A 12,924-nucleotide genomic window follows, 5' to 3' on the forward strand; every position below is an offset into this window, starting at 1 on the left:
AAATTCAGCAGAGAGGAAATAATCCAGGGTTGCTCAACACATCTCTGACCCCAACTCATCAAGTGCAAAGAAAATTCAGACTTGTTAGTACACACTTRCCTTATTTATATAGTCTCTTTTAGGCTCTGCTTCTGGCTAGTCAGCGGCAGCACAGTAGCCTAGCTAGACCTTTGGACATGACCTGGTTTGGTTTTATTTCTTATCTGTAGTCAGTTTCTACATCTCCCGTGGCAGAGAGTGATCCTCTCTCACTGCCACAATACCCTCTGCTTAGCACATGTAGCATTTCTCCCCAAAACCATTGCTTTGGAGCAAAACCATTGCTTTGGTCTTGAATGCATGCTGTATTCATCATGCCCTGGAGCACAGATCTCCTTTTTCAGGTCCTACTATAAAAAAGTGATTCTCCTAGACATCATTTCTGTAAGCTATAAACTTCAGTTACTTTAGTTTCTTCCAAATTTTTGGAAAGCAGGAGAAGAAATAATGGCAGGAACTTGAGTTCTGGAAACAAACTGAAATACCAGAAGGGTTCAAAAGCCAAAACCAACATTTTGGCCAAGTTAGTCATAATGGACCTGTAACATCTATTATGCATTTCYCACTGGCTAATTGGGCAATGATGGTCTTCTTTTGCCAGAGCCACGGAAATATAGTTTAATGATAGAGAATTTATCTAATGATTGATGTCTGAGAAATGACATAGTCAATGRCCAAAATATTTAGTGATAGCAGCTGTCAAGAAATAGAGTTGGACACATGTAGTGTGTAGCCATGAAAAATATTAATGAGCACAATAAATAAGATATGTAATAGTATAAAATAAGCTTGGCAATTTCTCTTCTCAGAATAGAAGTTAAAATTAATTGACTGTAATTGCCTGGCTTCCTTGCCTTTCCTGTCATCGAAGAGTAAGAAACCATTCACTTCTCTGACACTTTTGGGAATTTTCCCATTTTTCTGTAGTTTACCACAGAAAGTAAACAGTAATAAAACAATATCTTAGACAACATATCAATTTTAAGCAGCTCATTATTGAACRGGCTGAACTAGCCTCTTTTTGATCCTTCTTGGTGGTTTTTATTCTTTCTTGCCTGTGCAGCTGAATGACAGCAAGGGACTTCAAGTTGACACATGCCCTTGAGAAAAGGTTCCATGCTACYAGTTCTACTTATACTGGAACTGTCCAGAGACAGTTTTCTAATCCAGAGGAAATAGTCTTCAGGCACAAAAAAAATCCTGAAAACAATAGCTAAGGCTTCACAGGGAGTTTCCAGGTTACTCAGTTTTTAACTCAGAGAGAAAGAGAGAAAGGGAGCGAGCGAGAGTGAGTGAGAGAGCACGAGAAAGCGTGTGAGAGAGAGAGCRCGCGAGCGAGAGAAAACAAGAAAATGAGAAAGCTTTTCCTCACTCAAGTGTGCAAAATAGACCACGGCAAAAATTCAGCTYCACAATTTGACCAAAATCTCTTTTTCAAATAGAGACAAAGAACACTGAAAAAGTTTATCTTACACTTTAGTGGTAATCAGACAACCTAACAATCCATTAATATGAATACTTTAAGTTCATACTCATCCTCCTCAATTCTTCCACTTAMAATATCAACCTCTAACTTTCAAGAGAGTTGATTATTTATTTGTAGCATGACATCTGCCATTATGGAAGAGTCTTTGTTTAAATTTACTCCCAACTGTGATCTAAACTATGCTTTATTTACAGCATATTAATCCCAGCTGTGCAGTACGTGTGTTTTGGTAGCTGGAGAGGCAAGAGGCTCTACTTGCCTAGAATACCTTGAACCCACCTATCATTCATAACATCTGGCAGTTTCATCCAGGTTATATTTATATGTACATCAGTCTTAACTCTGATGCCAACAGAGTTTCATTACACTGCATAATCAATCATAACTTAAGAGGCAGCATACCTCAGCTATCTGCAGATTAATTTTACCAGAAAGGAATTTCTGCTCACAGGTTAAATAAATCATGAAGTATTTATACTTCACTGTCAGTAACTACCTCAGCCTACATAAGGCCAGTCTTATTTGCCTGTTCCTCTTCAAAATATATGCACTGAAGTGCAAAAAAGTGTGACAAAAAAGTAGAGTGAAATTAATTTTACCATTTGTAATATGTCAAAGCAAATTAAAAAAATATATATATAATAATTGGTGCCATATTATTCCTTATCCTTCCCATATACGTTGCCCTCCCTTTTTTTTCCCTCCCGCTCTTCCTCTCTTCATTCTAGGGTCAGACCCACAAGTGAGGGGYAAGGACAGTTTACTGTCCTTTTTTATAATTTTCTTCCTTCTGCTATCACTCTCAAAACTGCATTAGCAAAACTCTTTGACCTGGGATCAAATGAAAGAAGAAAAATCACCAGATAATTCTTCTAGAAATATGTTTGTTTTCCATTCTGCTGCTTCACTGCATATCAGTTAATCAGAAGCCAGTCATCCAGCTCTCACCCTAATGATTTCACTCCTACAAGTAATTTCTTTAGTGATTAGGGACTATTCAGATCAAACAGACATTAATAATTCAGCATCTCCCATAGCAAAGTAGTAAAACAGAAAATAARAATACAGTGATTTTCCAGTCCTTCTAACAATCTTCCTTCCCTCTTTTTTTTTCTCCCTCTCCTACCACAAAACATGGCACAGATTTGTTTTTTCCTAATGTTGGCATTTTACATATTTGATGATATCTTAGAGGACAAAGGTTAGACAGCTTGAGGATAACTCAGGTGTTTTCTTATGTTCCTAGGGAAAGCGCAATTCCTAAAGGTAATGGAAACTTGTTTTCCTTATCAGTAACGGTTCTTGGGAGCTTAGTTGGAGTGTTCCCAAGTGGCTTAAACGAAGTAGGCATTCAAGAAGACTCTGGTTTTTGCCCCCTACATCAAGAACAGGGCAGCAGAGCTTTCTGGTAACACAGTTATGATTTCTGACCATAATTAGAGAAACACCAGAAATAAATGAGAGTAGCATGCTTAAATTAACAGGCTGTTTTTACCTAAAATTCAATTACCATGTCCTATGTTAATAGTTGAGGCCCTTGAGGGCCCTGGAGGGGGCAAGGCTCACTGTGCTGTAATGAACCTTTTAGCCTATAAAGGAAGAGCCAGAAGCAAGGAGAAACATAAACAAAACTAATGCATCAATGTGCATCTTCCTCATTCACCTGGCTGTGCTTCATTTGGAAAACACATAGTAATACACTACAGAATACTGAAGTATCTTCTGGATATAATATTATCACAGCACAGATTTCATTGAATTGCTTTGTTGCTAAACATTTTTTTTTCCAGAAAGCATTATACATGCATTGCATTAATAAAAATTATTTCAAATAAACAATTTTTTATAAATTAGTGGAGAAAGAGGAAGTAAATCCTTTTGTCCCGACTTTAATAAGCTTTTCTTCTATAACATCTCTCCTTCAACTGTCATTGCTGTAATGCCAAAGTTAGAAAGAATAAATTTGAGAAGAAAGACTAACACACAACAGCCCTGAAGCTTTCAATTTCTTYTAAGTATCTGTTGTTTAACAAAGGAATAGAAGTGTTTCTTATTATGCTGTGCTCTCCAAAGACCTCTTCTACAGACAAAATKGGTAGTGTTTCCCCTCCCAATGTTCACCAATAACAGCTGCTTTGCTCTTCACTGACCRCTGCTGTCCTATGAGATACCAACTTGACACTGTGCCATCTCCAGTGAAGTAATCAAGGCTCACATGAAGTTTGTACCGTGTGCATTACCACTATATTTTCATTCCTCATCGGGCCTCACATGAAGTTTGTGTAGTGTGCATTACCMCTATATTTTCATTTTTACTGAAATGCTGCCAGCAGCAGTCACCATGACTGGCTTCCCACATGAACAACAACTGTAGGAGTCTTGTAGCAACTCACACCCATGCAGAGAAAACACTGCTGGTACACCAGGGAGTGGGTCTCYTAGGAGGGCTCTTGTTTTTGTTAAAGATTGATAGTTGAAATCCAGGAGTATTTTGGAAATAACTGCTGTATGATACCAGAAACATACCCTCATTTTTTAAACATAACTTTATGTGCAATCTATACCATTCTTTGAAAACAGAGCTTGGTTTTGCAACGTCAAAGTGACCTTTTCGGCTATTATGACAGAGAATTCATGAATTTTGGCAATTAAACAAGTATTTGGGAACAACTACATTTCCTGCTCTTGGTCTGTCTGTTCTTTGGAAGAGTATAAGCAAGGAGGTTGGACTAGMTGATCTGTAGAGGTCCCTTCCAACCTTAAATATTCTGTGAATCTGTGAATCTGTAAATATGATCAACAGAAATAAAACTAGCTTTGTGAAGAATGTTTGTGTTCATTATTTCCTATTAAACATGTCCTCTTCACTTAACAGATGTATTTTGTGGATGAATGGCGACACATCAGGCATCAACATTTCCCTTTATTTAACACAAATGAGTGCTTCCAGCTGCAGCTAACAGAGCTCATGCACCATATCTCCCTAGATGATCACAATCCAAAACAAAACCCCAAATTCCTCTTTCCTCTTGCAAATAACTTACCAGAAGGGGATATGCACATATATGGGGCATAACTGCATGACTCTAAGTAATCCCAATTCAACTAAGCAGTTTCTAACTGGATGCTTGTATTTAAGTCCGTATTATAATATCTCTGTGGTAGAAAGTACTACAGACTTTTAACAGCTACAAGCATTCTTTCTCTATCTATACATAAGCAGTTGGGTAAATTCTTGTACTGCTAGATTATAATTGGCACTAGAATGACCTGCTCCATTCCAAACACATTGCATAAAATCAATTAACACCTCCTCTTCTTTTACCTGGCATTTGCTCACAGTGAAATTTAATATTGATTCTGATTATTCTTAATTTCAGGCTGTATTTCAAATAGTTTTCTGAATGTTGTCCAGTGTTTATGACATGCAAAAATGACCCCTCAAGGTGCATGTCAAATTTTGCAGGTATTAGGCCATCATCCATTATGATGATTCACTAGGCTAGTGAAATTCTTTGTCAGGAGACATCTATTTCCTTTTTATYTCAGTTTCCCAAGACAAACCCCAATCTTCCAAAACCCCAAACTTTCTTGAGCTTGTGAAAATTAAAGGTGTAGAATTACCATCTAGGGTCGGTTTCAGCTACACCAAACGAAGACTGGATCAAGACAGAAGTAAACTGGAGTTAAAATGCTAGACTTGATGCTTGATTGCTGCTTAGATTAGGGGGAACAAGAAGAAGAAAAAGCATGACAGAATTGTATTTGTTCTGCTATAGAAAGTTTTGAAAATTAGACGTATAGTGCTGAAGGGCTGCATCTAGCAGTTTCAGAAAGACCAGAGGGAAGGAGGAATTTTTTGACTTAAGATAGACTCGTCTCTGTCACTTCTCAGATCTATCTGATCCAAGGGAAGTTGGAAACACCAACCACACTGATTCACCTAACGCTTTTCTAAATAATACCTGCACACAGCSCAAACAGGGAAACACAAACACAGAAGAAACACGACAGGTCAGTAATAAGATCTTGCTGGAGAGGTGCATCTCACCCCGTGTGGTTAGAGGGAACATGAACCACAGATTAGGCACCAAGTTATGACCTCCCATTGCAAAGGTGGAAATTAATTTTGAACAAGGAATAGAAGACTGAGTGTTTTCTTTGGACAGCCATAGTATAAGCAGGAACAAAATGACACTGGTCCATAAATCAAAGATTACAGTGAGACGTGTTTCATTCAATAGTTTCATTGACAAAGAGGATCTAGCTATAAGTTTGCCTTTAATGTATCCCCTATCAAAGGTCCCACTTCAAGAAGGTGTCAAGGATTGCAGCGGGTCTGTGAGATAAAGAGATTACTAAAACTAGATTCAATATATATACATACACTCAAAAATATATATTTTAAAAACAAATGTCAACATTTCTGATTTTGTTCTAGTAGGAACTGCTTTCCCTTGGAATTTGCACCAACCACATCACTTGTTCTGAGAGGGCAGTTTGTAATCAAGTGACAAATCAAAGACAGAAGAAAACAGTTTTAAATGGACTCTAGCAGGAACTGCTTGCTATTCTGAAAATGTGCAACAGACTTAAGGGAAAAGGAACAAGTCAGGAACACAGAAACTTCTCTCTCAAATCTCTATTATTGTTTCTAAATTATGACCAGCCATGCAAAAATTACATCTCCAGCCTTCTTGCTTTGCAAAGTTACATATATGCCTCCAATGGTATTGCAATTATACGATCAGTTCACTGAAGAGACAAAACTGCAGGGTTTCACTGCCCAAATCATCAACATTCAAAAAAGAAGCGCTCTCCAGAGTTGAAGGAATGCTATGAGCTGAAGGTTACTAAAAACAGTATTAACAAACACTGGACAAGAATTGCAAGCTGACCACTCCACTGCATGAAAACTCATCTGTTAAAAAAATATACACACACACACACGAGTTACATAACATATCTGTTAACTACACTGTTCATCTGCACAAAAGAAAGAATAATTGCTAATAGTTCCATATAAAATGGCATTTACAAGAGTTATCTAGTTACTCTAGTTACTTTAATATATTGCTGAGAGGCACCCACAAAAGTCCATCAGAACAAGGAAGCTAACTATGGAASAATTAAAACATAGCAGCAACTTAGAAATGCCACAAGATAATGCAGAAAACATCACGGCAGGAATTTCTTTCTTAAAAATATGATTTATAAAACTGGATATAGTACTTAGCTGTAACTGAAAAGTAATTGAAATGTCAGATTGAGGGCTACTAAGTGGTGAGATTTAGGAAGAGATCCTCACAAGCAGATAAATATAGTCTTGTTACATGCTGCATATGAAATCTAAACGTTGTTTGCTTAAAACTCGGCCAGGGGGAGGTTTGCTTCTGCTAAAGATAAGTCTCTACAGTCGCTAAYTCTGAAGGCCTTTATTTCCCATATTGTCCCTTTATTTGGATTTTTAGATCATTATGTTTTGATAAAATATTAGCCTCTTCGTATTTTGTAATAGATTTTTTTTTTTGCCCAAACAGAATTATTTACTCCCTGCAGATTGCATCTATTTAAAAAAGTAGGGAAAGAAAAAACGTTTACAGCTATATGGTCAAATTCACCTAGTAGTATATCTATGACTTGTTCAAGAACACTGTACCATCTCACCAAGCAGCAGCATTTATTGATCCTATTAAAACTTCTTTCTTTTGTGCTTCAAGCCAGTAATGAGGTAGACTCAAAACAAAAATAAAAAATATACTTAGACGCACAATCTGACCAGAAGGATAAATCATGAATAAACCCAGAAAAACAGTCTCATTAATAATAGGGAGTCATTTGCTTTGCAGTACTGGTAGTGCTCTCCAGCTGACTTAGCAAGACTCTCATGAACAACCTAAGACTTCTATAAAAGAAAGATTTCAAGGTTACTGAAAGAACTACATTGTTCATCGTTATTATCCATTATTAAGCAATAATTTTCTCCTTTGTTTACAACTCTGCTTCCTACAAATATACTGCTGTATTAGTATTTAGTGAATATTGGCTAACAAACATATGACTTCTGTGTAAACAGTTTCCTTTGTGATTCATTACAAGCGGATTGCCATTTAAGCCATATGAACATCACTCCATTTAGGAAAGATTTAATAATTAAAAAAAAAAAATCAAACAAGCAGCAAAGACTAAAAACTACTGTGTGTATACGCATGCATTCATAAGCTKCTCCAGAGCTCTATGGGCAACATATCAGTGAAGCACACGTTGCCCAGTGCTGCCCAGACACCCACAAACTGTTAGAACACATTGTCTCCACATTCAAAAGAGCCAGTAAAGTCCCAAAGAAACAGGTATTTTGGCACATTTTGGCTTGCTTGACAGTGCCCCCCACTGCTCATGGGGACAGCCTGACTACAAAAACTTCACTCCATAGCAAAAAAGCAAAAGCAGCCCAAGGTGAGATGTAGAGCTGCTAAGGAAGAGGAGATGCATATTTTCTCATTCTTGGGAACTAGAGACCTCCAGGAAGAGAGAGGCCATGCAGCCCTTTTAAAGTGAAACATTGCTTATGCTTCAGGCCATGAAGCAAAGCAGACCTTGGAAGACATAACTGGGATTTCCTGACAACAAAGAATTATATACATTCTACTGAGAAGAAAAAACAAAGAAAAAAWTACAAAAAACAAGCCCAGCACAGAGACCTATTCACCGGCATATTTGATTATTTTGTAATAATCAGTCCCCCCTCCCAAAAGAGGTACAAAATTTCAAAATTCGAATGCTTAATCCTCTCATAAATCAGGTGATTCATAGTACGAAACACATAATGCAATGGGACATCAACTGCAGAAGATCTATTAGTTTTCCTCCCTTGTATATGATTAATAATCTTGAAATTAATAAGCAGGTAATAAACAGCCGCTGCATTTTAACCTATGTCATAGTATTGGATCCTGCCACGGAAGGATGTGAAGCAGTAGGGAGAACYATCAAAGCAGAACTCTAAGATTTATCAGATTAGTTATCACCTTCATTTAAAATGTTGCACTTAAAATACTCCATATACATTATCATACACAAACACACACATTATCAGTGTTGATTTCAATGGCATTTGCAGCTGCATGACATTCATGCTACTCAGCTGAGGACAACTGAAGGCTCCCAACAGATGGGCTCTGTTAATCCCTGGGGAGAAGGGTTTATCATCCGATCTTTATATGCACCACCTGCAGAGCCAAACCAGGATACCTGCTTATATGATCAGTCTGAAAACCTCTCTCACTAAAAACCCATCAGAGAGGACCATCATGAAGCTAGTAGCCCTGCTTCTAACTGAAAAGAATATCTCTTCTTTTGTTATACAGAGGATAAAGGACAATGAGGATGACTAGAAATAACCCAAGTGCTTGAAATACAATGAGAGGAGGCGGAAGATGTGGCTGAGGCAAGAGATATTCTTACCTGCTGACCCTATGGGTGCAGAAGTACTAGGACTGGATGCAAAATCAGTTTTTTAACTCRACTGGAAAAATGTAATGAAGAAAGTAGACAAAATTAGATCAGAACAGCCATGTTTGGAAAGACTTGCAAAATCATAAGAAAGAGGAGAATCCAGTCTCAGTTGAGAACTTAAAGATGTGAAGTGTCAATAGAAAGTAGTAAAAAGAGGAGAAAAAAAAGCCTAGGAGAAAGCAACACTAGTTCTAATGCAAGAGCAAACAATCATCTAGAAAGATGAGAGGTGACAATGAGAATGCTTAGTGCATAAGCAAATATTCTGACTTTAAAATAGTAGGATGAACATTAATAAAGAACAGTGTATTACCATTATTCTGATTTCCTGCAAAATCTACATCTTACTGGGAATGGTTCACATCTGAGCCAGGACAGCACAAGAAATAAGTATGAACACTGTAAAAAACAAGTAAAATTTTGTGTCTGTCTAGGGATCTTGATTTTTGGACCAAGGCTCCAGATTCAGACGAGCTGGGTGGTATGCAGCAGTGACTCCACGGTGTAAAGTAGATACTTCCCTAAACCCAAAGGCAGCCAACTTTCCATCTTTCAGGAGCCAAATGCAGTCCTGACTCAAAATCTGCATGAATAAGGCCCTGTGGAATATAAAAATAGTTCTGCTCACAAACGCACTTGTCCCTACAGGTTTGCAGAGTGGCAGTTCGGAGGCACGAGGCATGTTTTCCATTTCTTAATGGAACATCAAATCACAAGCCCTGCACCTCGCAGACTAAAACTCTTGATGTCTTACAGCTGTGTGACTACTGATATGATTTGAGACTCTTCAGAACTGAAGCAGAGTTCAACCTCAGAAAACTCACCAGTGCTCAACAAGTGGCACAAAAACAACAGCAGCAGAGAAAAAAGAAAAACATGCAAAATACCCATAGGTAAACTAAAGCATATTGTAAATATGCAAACATGTTTGTAACAGCTTAAAGATGAGGGAGAAAATGATCCCTGGAGAACTGAGCTGCAAAAGGTTTGGAGGAGATACCGGTACTTGGGGAGGAAAAAAAATGCTCTCTAGATGTTAAATTTGAAGGGACACAGTAAAGTGCAGGCAGCAAAGAAAGATGATTCTGCTTGCTCTTTTTGATGGCAAGAGCTAGCCACTGTAGAGAACATCAAAACCCATTTTTTGCATAGTGTTTCCTGTCAAAGTGCTGTCACAGCGGCAGACCAATGAGATAAAATGCCTCTCAAATCTGCTGGTGCATATAAGCTGATTACTCTGCTATTCTCTAAATACGTTTCTATGTTACTGTTATGAAAAGATTTTCACAGATGATGCACATCGATCTCTTCTCTAAAATAACTATCAATAAGACAAGAGGAAATTACCTCTAGTTGCMCCAAGGGAGGTTCAAGTTAGAATTAGGAAAAAATTTCTACACRGAAATAGTAGTCAATCTTTGGAACMGGCTGCCCAGGGAAGTGATGGAGTCACCATCCCTGGCAGTGTTCAGGGAATGTGTAGATGAGGCTCTTAGGGACATGGTTTATCAGGTATGGTGTTGAAGAGCTTACAGTTCAACTCAGTGATCTTGAAGGTCTTTTCCAAYCATAATGGTTCCATGATTCTATTCTATTCTATGATTCTATACAAGCAGCATTCTTTCTCCTGAAGAGCATCATGTCAAATATCAAAGAGAAAACAAAACTTTCAAGAAAGCATTTGGTTGACCCAAAGTACACTATTTTTAGCTTAATCTTCTAACCTCCACTTTATTTTCTTCTTGTTTCTTTTTATTGTACATGAATGTACACAAAAGCGAAAAAGGAAAAAGGAAAGGTTAACTTCAGGACAAGAAAAGATGTAAGGAATGTGAAGAATGTTAGCAAGTAAATAAATCAATAATCTACAAGCATTATCTACATTCCTGAACTAACTTGAAAGTGAGGATATTTGTCCTTTACATTCCTGACAACAGCATAGGTTTTCAAGGAAGACTCCATCTGCAGTTCCATGTATTTCTGTCAACACCTTGGTTTTAAAGGGAACATTTCCAAAGAGAAATGATAGTGCCTCTTCTAACAGTTTTTTCTTTCTTGTAAATATGTTGGAGCAACCCGGAAATATTTGTAGGTTGAAAAGAATGAAGCGATCATTACACTTACTGGAAAAAAAATAAAAATCAAGATCAATGTCAAAGAATTACAAGAATAACAAACTGCATTTCTGCCCYGTTCCTTTGCCATCCAAAATACAGCTTACCAAAGCCTAGCAGCTTCTGCGGAATAAAAGGAGAGACAAAACTGAAAGACTAGGGTCACTTTTACAGATACATTTCTTCACAATGTTTTCATCGTCTTATAAAGTAAGAGTTTTGCAGAGACAAAGGAAGATGAGCAATTGACAGAAGAGGACATAAACGTCAGTAGATTTTAACAYGTTGGGAATGTTCCTTGTTTTTAAGAGGGGAAAAATAAAACTAAAATAACATACAACTAAAACTATGGATATGCCATCAAGTCATTTGGCACAACAGGAGTATATCAGTAGAGTGAAACAGTTGTTGCTGAGGTCCTGAAACCCACCCTGCAGATATTTCATGGGGCCTCACTTCAGACTAGCTCTAGACTGGTGCTGTGAGCTGAGCATCCATTAGAAGCTGAAGTGCACCCCCTGTTTTACATTCATCTAAAAAGGAATCCAAATCACCGTATGGTTCATTCCAAAACACAGTCAACAGTCATTCAACTCAAGAGCCTGACCCTGAGCCACATGCTAACATAAATTAGACCTGAATTTTCTATATGCCTTTGATGCTATGCAAAGGCTTGTTAAGACTAGCATCTAACTCTGTCTCAAAAACAACAACAACAAAAAAAAGTAACAAGCAAGTAAAAAACAAACAAAAAAAACCCCAAGCATAGGGTGATTCCATATGAGCGTTTATGCCCATAAGCCTACTTCTGACTACAAGACATTGCAGAAACAAGTTTCCTTTGGCCACAACATAGGATGCAAGAAGAGTGCATCCAAAATATACACAATTATTTCAAAACTGGCCTTGCTTGGCTTCATGCRTACTGAGTACATTTTTACAGCACAAATGAAGCTGGTAACATAAGATTAGTAATCTGGCGCATTTTATGCAACTCAAGAGATTTCTTAATAGTTACATGAAGTACAGAAATTGAAACAAATCTATTGCTAATCCTATTTTTAATATGGGAGACTCCTCCCATATTCACATATATTCGACAAAACATTAAAAAAAAATCTTTAAAGTGGAAAAAAAAACTACTGTACCTGTGTGCTGCTCTTCAATCCAAACTTGCAGATACATGAAGAGGAGTAGACCAGCTACTCCAAACACCAGTAGAGACAYAAAGACTTGTCTTAGGTTCATGACCCAACCAGAGGGCTGCTTTTCAGCTTTCAGAAGGATGCATGGTTTACTTTTCACAAGTTTTCAGTATGCCTTCATCTTCCYGAGTACCTTTTCCCAAGACACTGACCTGGAATATTGAAAGATGCAGTTAGTTACTTATCTTCCTTGATTTGCCACATCAGAGGCAGGTTAAACAGTGTACAATATACTGGGTACAGCTCTTGCAAGCTACTATTTCTACATCTTGATTTCTATCYTGAATGTCAACCATCTTTCTACACCTTTATAAGTGTGAACCAGAACTTACTGAGATATCATTTCACCTGCAGGTGACACCAGGATGGCACTCCAGACATCACACCAACACACGACTGCCCACAAACTGCCACGGTTTGGAAGSTGTAGCCAAAGGCAAACCCAGGCAATCTGGGTGCATGTCACTGCCATCAAACCCACACAAGCAGCAATGAAGCATTGCCACTGCTGCCCGGCGCTGCTGCAAACAGTCCTTTGCACACAGGGCAAGAGCTGAGCAGTCGC

At 37.9% G+C, this 12,924-nt stretch overlaps 1 protein-coding gene across 1 annotated transcript in view; it reads right to left on the minus strand.

Moving 5' to 3' along the window:
* The window catches only part of CHST9 (carbohydrate sulfotransferase 9), a 73,199-nt gene extending 60,781 nt beyond the window's left edge, over positions 1–12,418 (minus strand). Inside the window, exon 1 of the mRNA XM_026041431.1 lies at positions 12,303–12,418. Within this exon, the coding sequence (XP_025897216.1) occupies positions 12,303–12,402 (100 nt within the window). The 5' untranslated portion in view covers positions 12,403–12,418. The remainder of the gene's footprint in view (positions 1–12,302) is intronic.
* Between the last annotated feature and the right edge of the window lie 506 nt (positions 12,419–12,924).

The sequence above is a fragment of the Nothoprocta perdicaria genome, unplaced genomic scaffold (genome assembly GCF_003342845.1).
Source record: "Nothoprocta perdicaria isolate Ctin4 unplaced genomic scaffold, notPer1 scaffold_284, whole genome shotgun sequence".
NCBI classification, from domain to species: domain Eukaryota; kingdom Metazoa; phylum Chordata; class Aves; order Tinamiformes; family Tinamidae; genus Nothoprocta; species Nothoprocta perdicaria.